General features: G+C 37.6%; 1 protein-coding gene across 2 annotated transcripts; it reads right to left on the bottom strand.

Moving 5' to 3' along the window:
* Positions 1-1243: 1243 nt before the first annotated feature.
* On the bottom strand, positions 1244-21034 carry LOC132544296 (uncharacterized). Of its 2 annotated transcripts, none has more exons than XM_060207870.1 (4): positions 20950-21034; positions 8876-9560; positions 4256-4417; positions 1244-3559 (listed from the first exon to the last, which is right to left on the bottom strand). In XM_060207870.1, exons 2-4 carry the CDS (start codon positions 9502-9504, stop codon positions 3397-3399), a joined length of 954 nt encoding a protein of 317 aa, XP_060063853.1. In that variant the 5' UTR covers positions 9505-9560; positions 20950-21034; the 3' UTR covers positions 1244-3396. The 2 variants fall into 2 exon arrangements, with proteins under 2 accessions (XP_060063853.1, XP_060063854.1); XM_060207871.1 differs by lacking the exon at positions 20950-21034 and adding an exon at positions 20009-20012.
* Positions 21035-22756: the final 1722 nt, after the last annotated feature.

Here is a 22756-nt window from a genome sequence, read left to right as displayed (position 1 = left end):
ATCCCACAGACCAATGACAGACATTCTAACTCCGAAAGAGACAGAACATCAACACCCTTACCCCACAGACCAATGACAGACATTCTAACTCCGAAAGAGACAGAACATCAACACCTTTATCCCACAGACCAATGACAGACATTCTAACTCCGAAAGAGACAGAACATCAACACCTTTATCCCACAGACCAATGACAGACATTCTAACTCCGAAAGAGACAGAACATCAACACCTTTATCCCACAGACCAATGACAGACATTCTAACTCCGAAAGAGACAGAATATCAACACCTTTATCCCACAGACCAATGACAGACATTCTAACTCCGAAAGAGACAGAATATCAACACCTTTATCCCACAGACCAATGACAGACATTCTAACTCCGAAAGAGACAGAACATCAACACCTTTATCCCACAGACCAATGACAGACATTCTAACTCCGAAAGAGACAGAGACAGAACATCAACACCTTTATCCCACAGACCAATGACAGACATTCTAACTCCGAAAGAGACAGAACATCAACACCTTTATCCCACAGACCAATGACAGACATTCTAACTCCGAAAGAGACAGAACATCAACACCTTTATCCCACAGACCAATGACAGACATTCTAACTCCGAAAGAGACAGAATATCAACACCTTTATCCCACAGACCAATGACAGACATTCTAACTCCGAAAGAGACAGAACATCAACACCTTTATCCCACAGACCAATGACAGACATTCTAACTCCGAAAGAGACAGAACATCAACACCTTTATCCCACAGACCAATGACAGACATTCTAACTCCGAAAGAGACAGAACATCAACACCTTTATCCCACAGACCAATGACAGACATTCTAACTCCGAAAGAGACAGAACATCAACACCTTTATCCCACAGACCAATGACAGACATTCTAACTCCGAAAGAGACAGAACATCAACACCTTTATCCCACAGACCAATGACATTCTAGCCCCAAATAGATCGAATATTGACCTTATCCACACAGACGGAGAGACCTTGTAAACCCAAAGAGAATATCGACACCCTAACCCACTGATTATTACCTGTAGATCTTGTTATAATTTCAAATGTTTTAGAGTAGTGATTCATGTTGACGAAATTTCTTTGATAGACTATGTCAACCCATTGTGAGTCATCATATTACACTTAGGTTGTTTCATTAAAGTTTCTTTTTGTATAAAACACACTGACACATTCTGTAAGTTACATTTATTTCCTTGGGTGGCCCACTGCCCTCAGTTCATCATACACTGACTTTACATAAGCATTTCTATTCTTGTCCTTTGTACATCTCAATTAATACATGTTTAAATAAAGTGATACTAGCCTAAATACAGGTACAATGTTATACAATAAATCTGATTAATCTGCTATGATATATTCGTTTTGTGAAAGTTTCACAAATGTATGTATGTAACAAACTTTACCAGGATAAGCCCACACTCAAAGGCAGGTCCATCTCTTTTCAGCAGATGTCACAGACCATTTCAGAGGTAAAATGGTTAACATCTTCACCTTCTTGGTCCATCACTGGTCAACAGCAGACATCTTCCAAATATTTCATTATGGTGTTCCTGAACTATGACCTTTATACCTGTTACAGGTGATACAATGATTGTAGTCCATGCTAACCTGTGGTATACACTATCACCAAAATTTAATTTTCAATATTTAGTCTGATCTTTACTTATTATGTTTTGATATAATAATTATTCTATAAACTCATAATGTGTTTAAGTAAGGCTGTTAGTACTAGCACCTTCTGTCAAGAGGATTATAGTCTGATTAAAAAAAAGTACAGTTTCAGTTATAAAGAGTAACATTCATACGTTACAGCTGAACTGAGTCATGTCTGTTTCTCCACTAAAACTACATATCACAGCAGGTAATTTACAAACCATTTTATGAAACAGACTATAGAAGCAATTTTTTACCATGGTTTTGGAATACATTCCATCGAAGCCCCTGGTTTCACATTTAGAAATAGGCTATAGAATTATCAGTTTTTAGTGAAAAAGATAAGAGAGAATTTTTTTTTTAATAATAAAGTTTTGAAAAATGGCAACCTAGAAAGTCAGTTTGTAATTACAAAAACAATGCTTAACAGTTCTTCCAACAAATCTGACAAAACAAAAGCAAACAAAAACAATATAATTTTACAGAGTATTTATAAGATACATGAACACATAATTGTCCAACATCATAAAGGCTAGGTTGGCAGTCACCTCAATCACAGGGACTTGTCACCTTCTATTTAGCTTCTTTTGACAGTCTCTCAAGCAAAGCCCCTTACTTTCCTAATCACACACACAAGCACACAACAACTGTGGAATTTTGTGCAAAATCAATAAAACAATAATTAGAAGCATCAACAATGATATTGTGTGTTTTTAACTTGAGATTTCTATTTCTTAAATTATCAATATACTGATGAGTTGAGAGAATATACTACAGAGATTAAAATGTGTGATGCTGGAAATGCATCACACAAACGGGGTAATATTCTGTTGAGCAGACATAAAACTGGCACTTAATCTCCCCTGTCTCCTAACTTTCTCAGATCTTCTTATATCTATTAAAACCGAAAAAAAATCTATATAAAACTACAAACATACTCAAATCTACAAATATTACCAAGATGAAATGCATCACAATGACATTGGGAATTAGATACAGATAAATCCATACTGAAAAAAACATGGAAGGTTATTACATCAAATATACATTGTACCCTAATGGCTGCTAGAGGTTTCTCACTTACTGAACACAGTACTACACAAGTTTTAACAAACATCAATATATATAGAATAACAGGAATAACAACTTTATTTCAGGCAGGTGTTCCAATAAAAATAATATTGGATTACTTTATCATACCATGATATGTATTAAATATACAAAGACACAATTATATAAACTGTGGTTTGAATCTGTATTAAATCAATTTTAAAAAACCTTGTACTGTTAAGGAAAAAATGGCATACCTGGTACAAGGACAATGTATAAAAATAACTTTAAGCAATTTATCGAAAATGGACAAATTTCTTTGCATAGAAGGCAAATACAGTTTGATTTGATATGCAATCAGTTAAAATGATTATTGAAATAAGATATTCCACTTATCAAATTAATCTATGTACGTGTTTTATTCATTTTATACAATATCCACGCATATTAAAGAATCATATTTTAAAACATATCTCACTGCCTTTGAGTGGATAAAATGTTTTCACGACCAGCTCAAATTTTCTCATTGTCATTTGAATTCTTGCCACTAGGTGTCTTTGCGTAGTTACATTACTTGTAACACCTGTTGACTACACGGGCAGATAACTCCATTCTCTCAGTGTGCCAGTGACTAGAGACAGTTTCACCAATTCTCAGACCTAACTAGATTTCTATTCATCTTCTTTGGAGCTGCTGAACTTTTGTTTTCGCCCCTCATTATGGCCGCCATTTCGGAACCATTCTGGTTTCGTTGGAAGTTGGTGACCCCTTCCGGCCTCGTTCTGAGTGGAGATGTCACTGGTCTTCTGTAAACAGAAAAATATAGAGATTGTATAACGTGATTATGAAAATAAACACATACCCATTTTCTGTTTATATTTAGGGAGAAGCAGCTAAAAGCAAGCAAGCCTTCCCAAACGATCACCTTCATCATGTTGTTTCATGACGATAAAAGAGAATTCCTGAGAGATTTGGGTCCAACCATCAGAGATCACAAATAAAAATTGCAGAATTTTATTTGTTATAATCACATATTTACCAGAGACGTATATAATACGTCTCTGTATTTACTGATTAGTAATGTAGACTTTAACCGAACTGACACTATGTAGTAACGAATGAAAGTTGAGATATCCTTGAACATTTCATATAAACTTGGTTACAAGAAGCTCTTTTAACTTAAATTATGATACACTTAACATCCTACTGAAAGTCAATCGGGATTTATTTATTTATTTTTGAGAACTAACGGAGAAACAATTATTCACTTAAAATCAAGAACCTGTTGGATGTCAATGGAGATGTTTTCCGAGAACTATAAGACACACTTCAAGTGACTGGAGCCAACATCATAATTACTCAGTAAAACTGAGAATTTATTCTCAAAGTTTCATGAAGATATCGCCGAAAGAAGATAAATCTCACTAGTTCACTAGAATACGACTTTTACAAGTGGACTAGAACAGATACACATGATTATTCATTGATCACCCCAAACTTACGGTGTTTCCGACTCCTGCAAATGTTGGGGCATTTTTGGTGTCCTCACAGTCGGGGGCAGCACTTCCCCTCTCATCAGCTTGTCGCAATTCGTTTCGGAATTTTTCTCTGCAATCCCTTCCGCTTCCGGTCTAGTGCGATATGCCGGTGGATTCTCATCCCATCTGCAAAAAAGGGGAAAAAGAGCTTCAGCATTTCCATTGAAACGGTAGATGCATTTTGCTAATCTTATTGGCCCAAGCTATGTTACGAGTTTCACTTGACAACTTTCATTATTAGGCGCACAAACGTTAACGTGTTTCAGTAATATTTTATGCGGTCATTTGAATGACATCCGGGGTTTCTGGCACGAAAAGCGGGACATCTTTCCAGTCACTTGGTAACCAGTCATTATTTCGTTTGGCTGACCTCTCTCGTAATCTTGTTTGACAAAGAGACAAAAGAGGGAAACCAATGTACTGCTGTCAGTAACGGAGGAATATATCATGTTACAAGGAGCTGACGTCTTCAATGTCAATACCAACTTTTTGTGAAGTTGACGTATTTTGCTCGATCAATAGAATTCTGTAATTTAATAGTGTTCATGATAGTTATGTCCTGTAAGGTCTTTCGTTATTACATATACATATTTACAGTGATGGACCGAATCTTTAGTCGTGTTCTTATAAGACTTTAAGAATTTCTGCAAATACTGTAATTTTACATCGTTGAGCTCATGCTTTAAGCAATAAAGTTACGTTTTTTCAAACATCGCACTATAAATCGGAGCATTCATTTACCTAGTACAAAGCAAACACTGCCAATATAATTTACGAGTTTCCACTTGACTTCCAGATTATCGGGTATAGCCGTCTGTGTATTGGGTATCCGTTGTTTGTAGTGTACATGTACATAATCCAGGGGAAATTTAATCTGTGTTTAATAGGTGTGTGCACGTAATGATTTCAATGCAGTTCCTCATATTATACTGTCACATACGCTGTGTTATGCTCGCTATAAAACACCCAATTTATAATGGCCAACAGTTTTACGAACAAGGTCTATGTCATTCATGTTTCAATTTGTTATAACAGATGGAATTCCTAGATTCTTTATATGTTTGACAGAAATGAAATTGAACCAACATACTCAAGCTTTGATTTCAGAAAGCAGATAAAGGAATTTTATGAAATTTTAGTGACGATATCGGCATATATCCTATAATGCGAATCAGTGTTATTATAGTACTAATAATATCCGCCGGTGTACAGTGTAATTAACAGTGTATAGTGTAGTAACATTACGGTATGAATAACATCCTGTGATGTTTTGTGTAGCATATTTACGGTACTAATTACATTCGGAAGTGTTTAATCTTATTACATTCGACGGTATGCAGTGTAGCGATATTGTGGCACTGCACTAATTGCATTCGGTGGAGTTCATTGTAGAGTTATTACGGTACTAATTACACTCGGCAGTGTTCACTTTGACGTTATTACGGTACTAATTACACTCGGCAGTGTTCACTTTGACGTTATTACGGTACTAATTACACTCGGCAGTGTTCACTTTGACGTTATTACGGTACTAATTACACTCGACAGTGTTCACTTTGACGTTATTACGGTACTAATAACACTCGGCAGTGTTCACTTTGACGTTATTACGGTACTAATTACACTCGGCAGTGTTCACTTTGACGTTATTACGGTACTAATTACACTCGACAGTGTTCACTTTGACGTTATTACGGTACTAATTACACTCGACAGCGTTAACTTTGACGTTATTACGGTACTAATTACACTCGGCAGTGTTCACTTTGACGTTGTTACGGTACTAATTACACTCGGTAGTGTTTAGTGTGACGTAATTACGGTACTAGTTACACCCGGCAGTGTTCACTATGACGTTATTACGGTTCTAATTACATTCGGCAGCGTTCATTGTGACGTAATTACGGTACTAAAAACACACGGCAGTGTTAAGTGTGGCGTAATTACGGTACTAATAACATCCGGCAGTGTTTAGTGTGACGTAATTACGGTATAATTACACCAGGCAGTGTTCACTATGACGTTATTACGGTACTAATTACACTCGGCAGTGTTTAGTGTGACGTTATTACGGTACTAATTACACTCGGCAGTGTTTAGTGTGACGTTATTACGGTACTAATTACACTCGGCAGTGTTTAGTGTGACGTAATTACGGTACTAATAACACACGGCAGTGTTCACTATGACGTTATTATGGTTCTAATTACATTCGGCAGCGTTCATTGTGACGTAATTACTAATAACACACGGCAGTGTTCACTATGACGTTATTATGGTTCTAATTACATTCGGCAGCGTTCATTGTGACGTAATTACGGTACTAAAAACACACGGCAGTGTTAAGTGTGGCGTAATTACGGTATAATTACACCAGGCAGTGTTCACTGTGACGTTATTACGGCACTAATAACACTCGGCAGTGTTTAGTGTGACGTAATTACGGTACTAATTACACTCGGCAGTGTTCACTGTGACGTTATTACGGTACTAATAACACCCAGCAGTGTTTAGTGTGACGTAATTACGGTACTAATTACACTCGGCAGCGTTCACTGTGATGTAATTACGGTACTAATAACACTCCAATGTTTAGTGTGACGTAACTACGGTACTAATAATATCGGCAGTGTTTAGTGTGACGAAATTACGGTACTAATAACATCCGGCTGTGTTTAGTGTGACGTAATTACGGTACTAATTACACCAGGCAGTGTTCACTGTGACGTTATTACGGCACTAATTACACCCGGCAGTGCTAACTGTGACGTTATTACAGCACATATTACACTCGGCAGTGTTCACTGTGACGTAATTACGGTACTATTTACACTGCAGTGTTTAGTGCAACGTAATTACGGTACTAATTACACTCTGTAGTGTTTAGTGTGACGTTATTACGGTACTAATTACACTGTAGTGTTTAGTGTGACGTTATTACGGCACTAATTACACTCTGTTGTGTTCAGTGTAACATTATTAAGAAACGATACTACAATCGGTATATGCTTGTTCCGTGCACCCAAAAGGTTTCAACTACACAACTTATTGACGATATTTCGATTTCCTATTTCAAATCGTTATACACTGTATGGCAATCTCTTAGAGCAGAAATGATGGACCTTATAATTGCACATACCACACAAGTTCGCTAAGTTGACCTACACAAAATTTCAAATTAATTTCGAGATATGGATTTCACCGAGGTCGTTAATCATAATTAATCTTACCGACACCACAAGTGATGACATGGTGGCAGTATTTATATTAGCATTAACTAGAATTCCTAGTGTCACAAAACGGTTACCATCAAGCTGATCAAAGTTCACGTATTTGATCGTTACTAGTAAACAGTTACAGATAATTCAAGAACATATCAAAATCCAAACGCCTGTGTTATAGAAAGGCCATTTTAAATATAAACACCGCTATCAGTCTATTAGCGTACTAGGATATTGGCTGCTCCAGAAGTTATACGGTATGAAACCAGATCACATGTCAGACTGGTATTACAACGGACTTGTAACTTAATTACCCTCGCTGCACGTGATCAGTAAGACAAAGAAATAAAGATCAAAATTCTCTCGCATACCACAAGGAAGGTTAGTACATCCCTCCATTAAGTAGACTCTAAAATGTAATTTATAGAATGTAAATGACGGAAGACTTAAACGCGATAAAAGTAAAATATTACTCTTAATAAAAAATCTTTGGCTTCATCCGCGACACAAATTCCACACTGAAAAGTTGAAGTGTGTTAGGAAACAAACTACAGACGTGTCTGCTTTTTATTTTGCAATCGCTGTGGCATCTTTTAACACCGGTCTTCATAAGACAATAGCGACGGTGTTAAATCCAGTAAAGCAAAGCGGATGTGTAGCATATGCAGCCCTTTGTCGAACTGCTATTTCAATTTTTATGTTTGAAAAGAACTTTGGAAAAAAGGGCCTCAAATTGACAAGTATTTAAATGTTGTTTTCTACAGATATCAGTCAGTGCTGACAAGATTTAGGTGAGTTATCTAAAATATCGAGCATTGTATCATTAACCGATGAAGTGTAGAATTGTTAATAAAAAGAGTTCAGTAAGACAGCTGTGTTGCAATGTGTTGAATTGGATTATCTGTATAATGCTGGTGATTGGGGTTTATGCAGGAAAATATACAACACTTCAGATAATGAAGAAGATAAGTAAAATCAGAATGTTCCTCCTGTAGATATACACTAGATATCATGATACAAAACTGCGGAGCTGATTGCCTGAAGTACATATTCTAATTAAATCCAAAAGCTCCCAGCAATTTAATCAACGCCTGTTCTAGATAGGAGAAATAAGACCGGGTCTCACTGATCATGCAAACATGAACAACCCCTCGCCCTGTACACCGACATTTACATTAAAGTTATGAAACCATTTAGAGGAAAAAGGACCGGAAGTGACGTTGTCAATATAAACGTTCACTGGCACAAGAAACACTGACATTCCGTCGGTGACAACGCCTGGTGATAGAAAGAGGAAAAGAGACGGAAAATATGTCACTAACTAAGCCCTAACCAATAAGAGCCGAACATAATGAGGACTTACCCAGGCCCTTCCGACGCCTGATGGAGTCGGCTGACTTTGGGCTCCTGATAGTAAGCTTCTTCTTCCTGTCTGAGGAGGGGTCCCATTCCAGCACCCTTATACTTTTCAGCCACTTCCTCACCACCGTACGATACCTTAGGGGCTGGGGGCTGGTCTGTAGGGAGCGTACCATAGTGATTAATCAATGTCTCCATTTTACCGTTGTGATTCCGCTCGGCATATTCCTCCGCATAATCACCTTTGACCTTTGGAGGTGGTTTAGAATCAATTCCTAAATTGCCATAGTTTTCCATTAAGTTCCTCATGGCCCCACCTTTATCATTTTGCGCCGTTTCCGCTGCATCGCCCCTGACAGCCCGAGGGTGAATTTTTCTATCCGCCGGTGGGTCGGCGTAACCTCCCAGAAGTTCATTCATACAACCTTTATTGGTGGTGGCGTTACGTCGTGCGTCGTCCGAACGTAGTCGTTCCATGGGTCGTGGCGACTCGTAACTAGTATTTTGTGAATAATCGAACCATTTGTCCATGCCCCCACGATTTCTGTTGGCGTATTCCTCAGCCTCGGGTCTGATCCGGGGATGGGGTTTCGGTGTGGGGCTGGGGGTGTACACCCCGTTTACTGTCGTCATGGTGAAATGTAGTGTTTTAGTTATGTAGAAATAGTCCTCTAGTCGTTGGTTGTAACCTTTAAATATACAAATAATATCGTTTTATCAGGACAAATATATAAATAATACGGCATGATTAGGCTGAATTACAGGATAAATCAGCTAATTGTGCCGTGGAATATGCATATGTCGAGTAATTAGAACACAAATAATGTCGAGTAATCAGAACACAAATAATGTCGAGTAATTAGAACACAAATAATGTCGAGTAATTAGAACACAAATAATGTCGAGTAATTAGAACACAAATAATGTCGAGTAATTAGAACACAAATAATGTCGAGTAATTAGAACACAAATAATGTCGAGCAATTAGAACACAAATAATGTCGAGCAATTAGAACACAAATAATGTCGAGTAATTAGAACACAAATAATGTCGAGCAATTAGAACACAAATAATGTCGAGTAATTAGAACACAAATAATGTCGAGTAATTAGAACACAAATAACGTCGAGTAATTAGAACACAAATAATGTCGAGTAATCAGAACACAAATAATGTCGAGTAATTAATGTCGAGTAATTAGAACACAAATAATGTCGAGTAATCAGAACACAAATAATGTCGAGTAATTAGAACACAAATAACGTCATGTAATCAGGACACAGATAACGTCATGTAATCAGGACACAGATAATGTCATATAATCAGGACACAGATAATGCCATACAATCAGGACACAGATAATGTCATGTAATCAGGACACAACTAATGTCATGTAATCAGGACACAGATAATGTCATGTAATCAGGACACAGATAATGTCATGTAATCAGGACACAGATAATGTCATGTAATCAGGACACAGATAATGTCATGTAATCAGGACACAGATAATGTCATGTAATCAGGACACAGACAATGTCATGTAATCAGGACACAGATAATGTCATGTAATCAGGACACAACTAATGTCATGTAATCAGGACACAAATAATGTCATGTAATCAGGACACAGACAATGTCATGTAATCAGGACACAGATAATGTCATGTAATCAGGACACAACTAATGTCATGTAATCAGGACACAAATAATGTCATGTAATCAGGACACAGACAATGTCATGTAATCAGGACACAGATAATGTCATGTAATCAGGACACAACTAATGTCATGTAATCAGGACACAACTAATGTCATGTAATCAGGACACAAATAACGTCATGTAATCAGGACACAGATAATGTCATGTAATCAGGACACAACTAATGTCATGTAATCAGGACACAGATAATGTCATATAATCAGGACACAGATAATGTCATGTAATCAGGACACAGATAATGTCATGTAATCAGGACACAGATAATGTCATGTAATCAGGACACAGATAATGTCATGTAATCAGGACACAGATAATGTCATATAATCAGGACACAGATAATGTCATGTAATCAGGACACAACTAATGTCATGTAATCAGGACACAGACAATGTCATGTAATCAGGACACAGATAATGTCATGTAATCAGGACACAGATAATGTCATGTAATCAGGACACAAATAATGTCATGTAATCAGGACACAGACAATGTCATGTAATCAGGACACAACTAATGTCATGTAATCAGGACACAACTAATGTCATGTAATCAGGACACAGACAATGTCATGTAATCAGGACACAACTAATGTCATGTAATCAGGACACAAATAATGTCATGTAATCAGGACACAAATACACAAAAATTTGACGTCTAATCAGAATTTTAAATTCTGCGGAATCAAGACAAAAGGCATCAGTCAAAAACAAACATTCTTTTCACCCTGACTGTAATGCATCGTACCTTGTCAACAGAAATTAAAAGCTGTATATTGTTAATATTTGAAACCACAAACTGGAGCCAGAAACACCTGATACAATGCGAACGTCTAATGAACAATTTATGAATACAAATGTAATATGCATGAAAAACAGCTAAGCTGAAAATAAATATTTTGACATGTCAAAGTTAATTCTTAACGACACCAATTAAATCTAAATTTATAAAATTGTCTTTCCTGATTATAAATACATCTTGTGGATTTTTATCGTCATGCAAATTACACGCCTCGAGCGAATTGCCGAGCATGCATGTATATACATAAAGACGAAATACATATGAAATCAACGGTCATACCTTAAGACTGCGTTAAAATGTCCGTCTATAGCCGTAAAATGACCAGATTAGGTCACAACGACAAAAAATGAAGAGTTATGTCACGTCAGCAAGCTGTAAGGAAATCGTATAGAAAATGTTAATAGTGTACATCCAATCAACTGATATATATTACCGATCCGACATCCAAGAGACTACAGACTCACTGTCCGGGCGGAATTAAAGCTAAGGTACCATAATACATACTCGTCTACTCGTATCTAGTGAGATGACCCTAAGGTCCGTTTGTTTACATTACTCCCTGATAGGAAGGCTGATCCATTTCCCTGGCTGCTATCAAATTCCTCTATAGACATGTGGTATGTAAATGTCTCCCTTTAATGAGGTACCCGTTACATAATGACCCCTCACCTAATTAACTACTTTCTAAATCTTCTCACACACTCCGTCTCTCCAGAATTAAACTGTTTGGGTACAATGATAAATGGCGATTTCACACAATCCAGAACTCAATAGGACAGGATGTCATGTATCAAACATAACATGTATCCCTGCAGGTAACCGAGTACCCAGGTAGTCATTACCGATGACGATGACGTCATTTTACCTGTATAGGACCCAGGTGTTGTGATTCCATATACACCTTGGGTACTTTCCCACGCTAAATTCTACGAAAATCTACCACAAGCAAACTGGATACATTTTTATGAGATGTTAAAATGTTATCCCACACATCATTCGGACAATCTATTCTGACCATTTTAATGGTCACTTATATAGATGGGACCTATATCAAAGTCAGTGCTTAAATACGCCAAGGTCCATTAGTGGTTTGTTTATACCCGGTATGTAAATGTATCATGGTGTAGCTATTCTGTATGTAGAACATCAGGTTTCATATGTATCGATACCTTTCAATCGATCTAACTGGATCACTTAGCACTACGAAACACACTAATGTAATGTCCGTGAACCCCAGAAGTAATATTTACAACAATTGCGAAAAAAAGTTATTTCAACTTATACTAATCACTCTTTATGGCCCGGATGTAAGTGCGCGAGGGGTCTTGTTGTGAGAGGAAACCAGAGTACCCGCGGGGAAACTCGATGTGGTCGGGCGGGTAACCAAATACCTTTTCACGTCCGACGCGGGAATCGAACCTCGGACAGCTAGGTGAAAGGCGAGTGTGTTACCACTACTAACTCAGAACTAATTCCGAATGAGTTAAATACACTTAATACCACCTGATATGGACCTAAATTTTGTCTCAAGATTCCATACATGTCCTAAAACATCTAAAATGATAAAAGACTTTTGTGAGAAATCAGAAGCCCTTGAACTTTTGAACTTGCTATGGTAGGAAACTTCCATGCAAGGCCTAATCATATTCGACATGTAACTGAATCGGATGCTGTTCGCCTAGAGCCGTGAACACGACCTTTAGTTGGACCAACTTGCCCGTTTGACCTTCGCAAGGCTGAGTTGTACATACGTTTTATATTATTCGACTGTACACCCGCCTTAAAAATTGAGAAATTAATCGCTATTTAAATTGTTTCCGAGAAGGTCAGTAGACAAGAACTAATAGAAGACAGCTGATACCATCTTATTTCAACAGAGCTGGAATTCAATACGTCCACAATTTGTATAGAATGACTGTGTTGGGGCCGAGATCACTCGAGTCATAACGTGTTGTCGCTGTTCTTTATCATTCCAATGAAGACAAGGAATTTTGCAGGTTTTAAATTGTAAAAACAAATGAACTAGTACAAAACAGGAGTCCATATACAGGGTTAATTTGACCGTGTCCCGATAGCAGATTTTTTAAGCACTGCTCATGGCTCTTTATATAAAATGAGGAAGAACAAGCGACCTAAGTCGATAGAACTAATACTAGGAGCATCCTAAAATGGTTAAACTTACATAGAAGTCTTCAAGTCATGTACAACAGCAATAATGTCGTTTTAAAGAAAACTATCATTTCTACAATCTACATTTCTTACATTAAACTACACAAGATAGAAATGGAGGTTTGAACCAGTCAAATCAAAGTCTGCGAAGTGTAAAATATAGGTCACAATGACCTACATTAAATATACAACAAGAATCCAAGGAAAATGGGGCTGTTTAACTGAAAGTTCAAAGACCCCCAACGTCTATACGTTTCTGACCAGTGTTAAATGAAGTTTGGCAGTCCTGACTTTGAAGTATACAGAGCAAACCTCAGCTCGATAATTGATATTCTGTATGCTAGATGGTTTGTACCACGCCTCGACTGACTCATTGCTAACTTCCCAGGTACTCGATCTAGAGGGCGTGGCTGAGGAACCACTCTTTGATATCAGACCTATTTCTCGCAAAAATATGGACACAGTGAAAAACCAATGTCAATACTATTAAAATAATGTGAGGCATATAATCACATATACATCAATGAATTTTGTTTTGAAGTGTTATGCGGAATTGATGGATTTTAAATCCTTTCAACCGGAATGATAATCAATACAACGATATTCGTTCAAATAAATTCAACAGTCAAATGAAGATTACTTTTGCTAATCGCGATGATGTCACTACCTAAGTCAATCGAATATGATTGGCACCTATGTACGCTGGTCTAGTCTGATCCAGAAGTTGGAGACACGTGACATGAGGCCTATCTGACGGCGCGTGACTTTAGGTCTATCTGACAGCCTAAGCTGGGTACCAAGTCATAAACACGTGACCTAAGGTCTATCTGAGGGTCTAAACGGGTACAAAGTAAGAGACATGAGACCTAAGGTCTATCTGTGGACCTAATATGGGTACAAAGTCAGTGACACAAGACCTCAGGTCTATCTGTGGGTCCAATATAAGTACAAAGTCAAAGACGCGTGACCTAAGGTCTATCTGTGGGTCTAATATGGGTAAAAAGTCAGCGACACGAGACCTAAGGTCTATCTGAAGTCCTAATCTGGGTACCAAGGTAATGATGCACGTGACGTGAGTTTATTTTGATGATAATTGAGAAAATCTGACCTTTGTTCTATCTTATCAATGATAGTCTATCCTTGATAACAAGGTACTGACAAATCGTGACACCGTTCTTTTTCACTAGGTCCTGTGTGTAGTCTAGTTGGGTGTCTCTGTACTGTTAATGTAGAGAGCCGGTGCTTCATATCTACCCTCTCCACCCCAAACCCGAACTTGTTCCTTCTAAAGATACAATTTATTTGCATTACAATTTTCTTCCGTTGATAAGGACCGATATGCCATTTGTTAGACTTATAAACGACCACACGCATCAATCAGTTTGTGTAACAGTCTACAGGCAGGTAGGTATTGGGTAACGTTGGGTGCGTGCTTATGTTACCCTCACTTGGTGACGCTGCGGTCAGTATAAGTTATCTATATCAAATCAACAGAGAAATAAAACCGTTTTTCAGTTTAAACCACCAACATTGATGTAAATAAATTCACATGACAGACTACTGAAAGTTTTTACGAATCTGCAGCACGACTAAGATAAATATCAACATACATGTCATTGTTACGCGTGAAATTCATTAATTTTTTCATTTTATTTTAAAATTACCTTCGGCGAAAATGCTGAATTTGACAAGAAGTATTCTTAGAAATAATCAATCACGACGAAAGAAGTTGTAACATGTATAACGGTGAATTCTCTAGACATACATAACACGTGTCACTGAAGGTGGACTAATAATGGTAAGTGATGTATTGTGTAGTTATAGTAACGTTGTCCTCGCCCTCGAGTTATACGCTAATTCTGACATGCTTGTACATAAACTGAGATCTATACACATTGATATGTACTGTAACCATAGATAAAGACATTAACAAGAGACATCTGTATCACGTTACTGATTTGTCCAGGAAAGTCTATCTATCCCGTCACAATGCTTTATTAACGAGATATGTTAGCTATGACCTTGACAGACCTGTATATTGACCAACCTGTCTTCATATCACACCCACGTCTATCAATAAAACAAAAAAGTTAACCTAGAGCCAGCGAATCAGATTACAGGTAGCTATCTGGTATGGTACAAATAGATTTTTTCAATAACGAGTAATTCGAAGAAATAGAGAAACTAAGAAAAGGTAATAACAAGATATACATTAACATGGACACAACAAAAACCAAGACAGTGACTTCAAGACGGAGAAAACAAGACGGCGACTTCAAGGCGGAGAAAACAATACAGTAACTACTAGACGGAGAGGACAAGACAGCGACTACTAGACGGAGAGAACAAGACGGCGACTACTAGGCGGAGAGAACAAGACAGCGACTTCAAGACGGGGAAAACAAAACAGCGACTAGAAGACGGAGAGAACAAGACAGCGACTACTAGACGGAGAAAACAAAACAGCAACTAGAAGACGGAGAGAACAAGACAGCGGCTACTAGACGGAGAAAACAAAACAGCGACTAGAAGACGGAGAGAACAAGACAGCAACTACTAGACGGAGGATAGAAGACAGCGACTACTAGACGGAGAAAACAAAACAGCAACTAGAAGACGGAGAGAAGAAGACAGCGACTACTAGACGGAGAAAACAAGACGGCGACTACTAGACGGAGAAAACAAAACAGCGACTAGAAGACGGAGAGAACAAGACAGCGACTACTAGACGAAGAAAACAAAACAGCAACTAAAAGACGGAGAGAACAAGACAGCGGCTACTAGACGGAGAAAACAAAACAGCGACTAGAAGTCGGAGAGAACAAGACAGCGACTACTAGACGGAGAAAACAAAACAGCAACTAGAAGACGGAGAGAACAAGACAGCGACTACTAGACGGAGGATAGAAGACAGCGACTACTAGACGGAGAAAACAAAACAGCAACTAGAAGACGGAGAGAAGAAGACAGCGACTACTAGACGGAGAAAACAAGACGGCGACTACTAGACGGAGAAAACAAAACAGCGACTAGAAGACGGAGAGAACAAGACAGCGACTACTAGACGGAGGATAGAAGACAGCGACTACTAGACGGAGAAAACAAAACAGCAACTAGAAGACGGAGAGAACAAGACAGCGAATACTAGACGGAGAAAACAAAACAGCGACTAGAAGACGGAGAGAACAAGACAGCGACTACTAGACGGAGAAAACAAAACAGCAACTAGAAGACGGAGAAAACAAGACGGCGACTACTAGACGGAGAAAACAAAACAGCGACTAGAAGACGGAGAGAACAAGACAGCGACTACTAGACGGAGGATAGAAGACAGCGACTACTAGACGGAGAAAACAAAACAGCAACTAGAAGACGGAGAGAACAAGACAGCGACTACTAGACGGAGAAAACAAAACAGCGACTAGAAGACGGAGAGAACAAGACAGCGACTACTAGACAGAGGATAGAAGACAGCGACTACTAGACTGAGAAAACAAAACAGCAACTAGAAGACGGAGAAAACTGGTTAACAAAACCATAATTCAGCTCCAGAATCCATTGAACAGGAGCAAAACATGAATATAGGAAAATTTTACATTGATCATTGAAAAAAAAGACCACGAGCCGGAAGGGCAAACGCCTTATACATCGTTGACACCGTCCTACGATAAATATTTTTCAATATAAAGAATGCTAGGTCCTCCCATGAGAGTTCGGTATATTACAGCGAAAATCGCTCAATGAGTCATAAAGGCGACCATTATCAATCTCTAGAAACACAGTTTTGTAAATGTATCTGCCATCTGTCGACGTCTTACACGGAAATCGTGATATTGGGAACGAGTTATTGAATATCGAATCAACTGCAACACGTCAAATGATAGTCTGAGGAAGCAATTATGTTACTATCTAGAAACGTAAAGTTTACGATAAATAAATCATCCTACTTATCATGACCTTGTAAGTACAGTGGTAAACGACTCCTTAAGCCTGTCTTCTTCTTAATTTTCAATTGTGTGTTACTATCACTTTCAGAAAAATGTTTTATTGACGATGCCCCGTCTAGAGAACTACGTGGAAATGACAACTCGCCAGTTGAAGAACTATGATATATACTACAAAGACTCCGAACCTTCTCGTCAGTGACCATCATTACAGTAATAAACCACATCTTTACTTGGCAATGTCTTTTCTGTACAAGTCGACAGGTTCTTGTGTTATATTACTGACATATAATGGTCCCTACAGTGAGAGGAGCTTGAAACACAACAGGTCTAGATATATCGTGACAGAGTAGGACATCGCGTGTGACGAATTAATCATCTGGTATTTATAAAGATGTTACTAAGATTTAAAGAGATGACTACTCTCCTATCACCAAACTGTTTTTTAATCTCACTGACGTGATTCCAGATCATTCGAATCGCAGGAAACATGCAATCTTCCTCAAGTCATACCCTAATTTCACTCTAAGGCATGAATTGCAGACAATTAATTAAATTAACCGGACGCTCAGTTTAAAGCAGAATACGTTAATCCGGAATTTTCTCTCTCAATGTCACAATAGAACGGCGGTCACTTCATCAATAGAAAATGATTGAAAACATAATATTCTAATATTCAATTCAAATCATAAAGTAAATAAAAAATATCTTTATAAGAATGAAGATTTACAAAATGTGTTTTACATTCAGTCCTGGAAGCATATATTGGAGGAATACTATGCTACACTCATAACAGAATGGAACACCTTGTCTTACAAAAAAGGATAATCGTTAAAAGGAACGGGCAAATTTTCAAAAGAGATGTTGGTGACGTTTTGTGAGAACAACACCACATCACCAGACATGACTTCAGTGATTTCATCGTTTACTGGTGTAACAGTACATGCCAGTCTGTCACATCCGTCTGGAGACAGACGAAGTATCTTATCACTATATAACACGCCTGGAGCATGTAAAATGTGTATACCACAGGTTAAAGCTGAGTTTGTGTCGAAGTCTGGAGTGTACGGCTATAAAACATTAAGTTTGGTAGATGTTTACCTGTGGTTAAAGGCTATTTAGTGTAGTTATTTCCATCTGATGACGATACTATGACACATGCTGGCCCTCAGGGTTTTGTTAAAACTTCGATGTTGTGTTTCTAATTTAAATGAGCTTAGTGTGTTTTAATATAATACGGTCTACTTCCCTGTGTGTCACGAACACACCTGGAAAGCTTCGTCGTATGATACTGTCACTTTGCACGAAAATAAAATATCTATTGTCATGGTAACATGTTGTAAAATGATACTGTACTCAGAAGTGATGAACCCTTCCACAAGATATTTATAATAAAATTATCTTAGTCATGATACAATACAACCTACTATTAAAAACGCCTCTTCTTTTTGTTAAATTATGCCAAGATTGTTAGGGAAATGTTAAGTTATGTGTGGGAAATCATTATGCGAGTTGGCCCGTGTATCTTTCGATTTTGTTGAATACAAATGCGGGCAATTACCACCCAAAAAAATAAATTTAGCTTATTTCAACTTGTCAAGATGATTCAGCCGTTTACAAATATACTGATTTGAACAGGAAGATACATAGGTACGGACGAATGGATTTGAATGCTATTTGATAGTGTTAAAATTATCACTGCCGAGTCAGGCTGAAGATCATTCCTATATTGAGTATCACTCACACTAGCTGACACATGGGTATATCGGGACAGTTTATCTGCATATTTTGTTTTCATTGGAGCATGGAGGAAAGAATTGTTGACATTCTCTGTTTGTAAAGAGAAGCTTGTTTGGGTAAGATTTACAACTCCGTGTAGATTACATCATCTGGGGTTATCTGACACCATTTCGTCATCAGGGTTTACAACTGAAATATTATTTCGGATTGACTTACGCAGCATTTCAAGTCAGAAGTATGAGTATTGTCAACACTGTGGCTGAGTTGGAAAATGGCTGGGTGTGGTGGATGTGAATGAGAAGAGACCAAGTGATATGGCGAGGGGGTCGTTATAACTTATAGCATGTGGGGATAGAAAAGGGCCATTTATACAGGGATCTGGGACCGTTCTACTAAGTAGCATAACCTACGGCGGAAGGAGGGCGGCTGGCGGGGTGTCGAGCGAGAGATGATAGTAATCTCTTCAGATTCACACGAGACGACATAAGGTGGGATATGTCTAGCTATATCACGTGTTGTCATCCCACAAACGTAAACAAGCAAGCAGATACCTCCCATAGTTAATCATCAGCATGTACATGTCAACGTAATGAACGTGAAAACGATATGCACGTGCATGTTGGATAAAAATAAAAACAATTCTCATGCATGTAAACACACGTGACTTACAGCCTGACGGATTGTTGAGTAAGGCATGTGGAATCACACCTTATGGCTAGCAAGTAGAATTTCCCGGATTTATAAAAGATCACGAGTACTTACATAAGTAAAATTAATAGTGCGGTATCATGCCGGAAGTGTAAAACAACAACAGCTAGTATACTTTGACAAGACAGCTGTAAATCTCTAGTATATCACTGGGTTTGATAGGCACAATAAGGAACATTACCGGAGGCAAGTACATCAATCTAGTACACGTTAAATACGCGACCGATCTTCCAAACGCTTCCGCTTTATCTAAAAATTCTAGAATGAAGTTTTCATTATTATACATAAATTATTGTTAAATGTAAATTAAAATAGATTAATTTAAATATTTATGCAAATGATCTCAAGGGAAATTAGACAATCGGCATTGATACATAAATCCTGTACTTCATATCTCAGCACAATGTGTGATATTACAGCGTGCTTTTTTAATCGGGGGTAGGGGAAGATGAGAGAGGATTGGGGGGGGGGGGGGGGGCTAACGACTGTACAGTGATATTAATGGTGTAGTACTAGATGACTGTACCACCACATGTTGCTTATCATACATGTCGAAGATTAAAGTAATCTGTGACCCGAAGTCTACACGTGTGTAAGTAGTATATCACCAGCCAAATACATCGTAAATATGAAAGGACTACCAATAACTCTATATACATCGTTATATTTACACGTACGCAAGTGCTATCGTGTACACCAAGCACTTCGTCTCAAAATATCTTAGATCCGTGACCATACATCTCCAATAAAAGGTAAAAAAAATGGTTGTTGCAGTAAGAACTACACCTGAGATTAGAATGACCTAACTATAACGTTTGTGTCGACAACACGTGCCCAATTAGTACAGACGTAAATAATAGTAAATACACATATGCACGTATGAAAACGAAAACTAAACAAGCAAAGGCTTTGTATAAAACTCAAAAACGATATCAATATATGAGTTCTTAAAGACGTACGTTATAAATAGCCAGACTAGTAATTAATTGTCTCACCTCCAAGATATGTCACATGTCCACATTAGATCCAATGTCATACAACAGTCCCAGACGTCTACAGAACAACACTTACGTATACTAGTACCACTGTAGTTATGATACCTGTGAGTAGTGGAGGAGTGCCCCGTGTTCTGTCGACCGTGGAAACAGGTCACACAATAAAGGATACGGTAAATGTTTACAAATAAGTGGTGTTTTGATTATTTATATATGTGATCGAATGTTTGTTTACAATCTGTGGTAAAACTTTCTATTTATGATAAATTCTTTGCTCTTTCCCGAACCAGGATATTTGTAAATACAGCTGATTACATAATCTCTACTCCTCTGTTGCATACACTCGTTTCGTTCCCGCGCTATGACCGTTGTATCACAGTAAGACATTTACGCTAACAGGAAGACATTTCAGACAAAGTTCTGCTGTCATGAGATCTTTGTCGTTTGACAGATACCACCGATAATTTTCGGTAAACTCCGGTCGGTTCCGTTACATCTCACGGAAAATGTCGAAACATAACCGATATTTGAAAGCGAATAGGATTTTTATCACTATACGTTTTATTTCATTTCAAACGTGTAATCAGTCATTCACTTGTAAAAAATACTTATACACCGATTTAATAAAAAAGAATATCTTCAAGTTCAGAGAGAAAGACCACAGAAATATACTGAATGATAAAAATTAACGAAGATCAGAGACGCTGTTCCATTAATGTATAATGTGGTGATTTATAACCGGTCATAGTATGATGATAGGGCTAACTGGACACCTTTAAATCTAATTAATCATTTCTGTAAGTCATCAATCAAAATTAACTCGACAATAATTAGAACAATCATTAAAATTAAGATAAAGTAGCTGAGATATAGTGTCATAGTAAAGAACATCTGTCTAAATAAACCATTGTTCTGCGCTCTCGAAACAAATTCGTTTACTAATTATCCAATTAAACGTAAATGTCATAAAACAATTTACACACATAGATTAGGAAATATAAATGCATCACAGACTTTCCACGTTTAAGTTATAAATCTCGAGAATAATGTAACACAATTATTATAATTGAACTTGGCTTGTTGGCCGGGTTTACCGTCCTGTTAACAGTCAAGGGTCATTTTAAAGCTTGCTCTCCTTGTGACTTTCTCAATGAATAACATATAAGAGGCGTATAATCAAGGGTAAAGAATCTTGCCCAAGGATGCAACTACAACGGCCCGGAATGGTCTGTTTCTCAGAATGGACTGGTCTGGAACGGAACGCGTACGGCGATCCATGAATATATATCAATATTGTATCTACTAATAAACCCGCCAGAAAGACATTTTAATGGTCACATTTACTGCACAAACTACATACTTTAGTCTAATATTTTAATGAACAAAAACAGTAAGAACACACTCAGAAACGCGGTATTCTTTGGTTTCCGACTGGCACAAATTCACTTATCTTATCTTATCGTTTACAGGTTATGATATAAACGAACTATCGTGATTGAAACTAATTGTCAACACTTAATAAGATACAATTATGACTACATACATCTCCAAACTATAAACTTTTCAAACACTCAGTTAAAACGCGACATGACATTGAAAGAATTCGATTGTTTTACTAATTTGCAAAAAGAAAATGTTTTTTCAGCGATTGCCAGTCGGTGGAATGCTATAGATCATTACTGTTAATCACCGCAGACTGTGTATCTATTAAGCAATTATAATGAAATAAAAAATAGATGTGTTTGTATTATGATAAATGACATAATGTACCATGCGCAATCAAATTGCTGTTGTACAAATCTGCATC

The sequence above is a fragment of the Ylistrum balloti genome, unplaced genomic scaffold, assembly GCF_031769215.1.
Source record: "Ylistrum balloti isolate Yb309-2 unplaced genomic scaffold, AGI_CSIRO_Ybal_v1 Utg369790, whole genome shotgun sequence".
NCBI classification, from domain to species: Eukaryota; Metazoa; Mollusca; class Bivalvia; order Pectinida; family Pectinidae; genus Ylistrum; species Ylistrum balloti.
This window is presented reverse-complemented; position numbering and strand designations above follow the sequence as displayed.

Excerpts from the sequence above, each read along its gene's own strand:
- LOC132544296 (XM_060207870.1), bottom strand. The coding sequence starts at position 9,504 with ATGACGACAGTAAACGGGGTGTACACCCCCAGCCCCACACCGAAACCC. Across the intron at positions 4,418-8,875 it reads CAGGCGTCGGAAGGGCCTGG|ATGGGATGAGAATCCACCGG; the intron begins GTAAGTCCTCAT and ends CCTTTTTTGCAG. Across the intron at positions 3,560-4,255 it reads TTGCAGGAGTCGGAAACACC|AAGACCAGTGACATCTCCAC; the intron begins GTAAGTTTGGGG and ends TTCTGTTTACAG.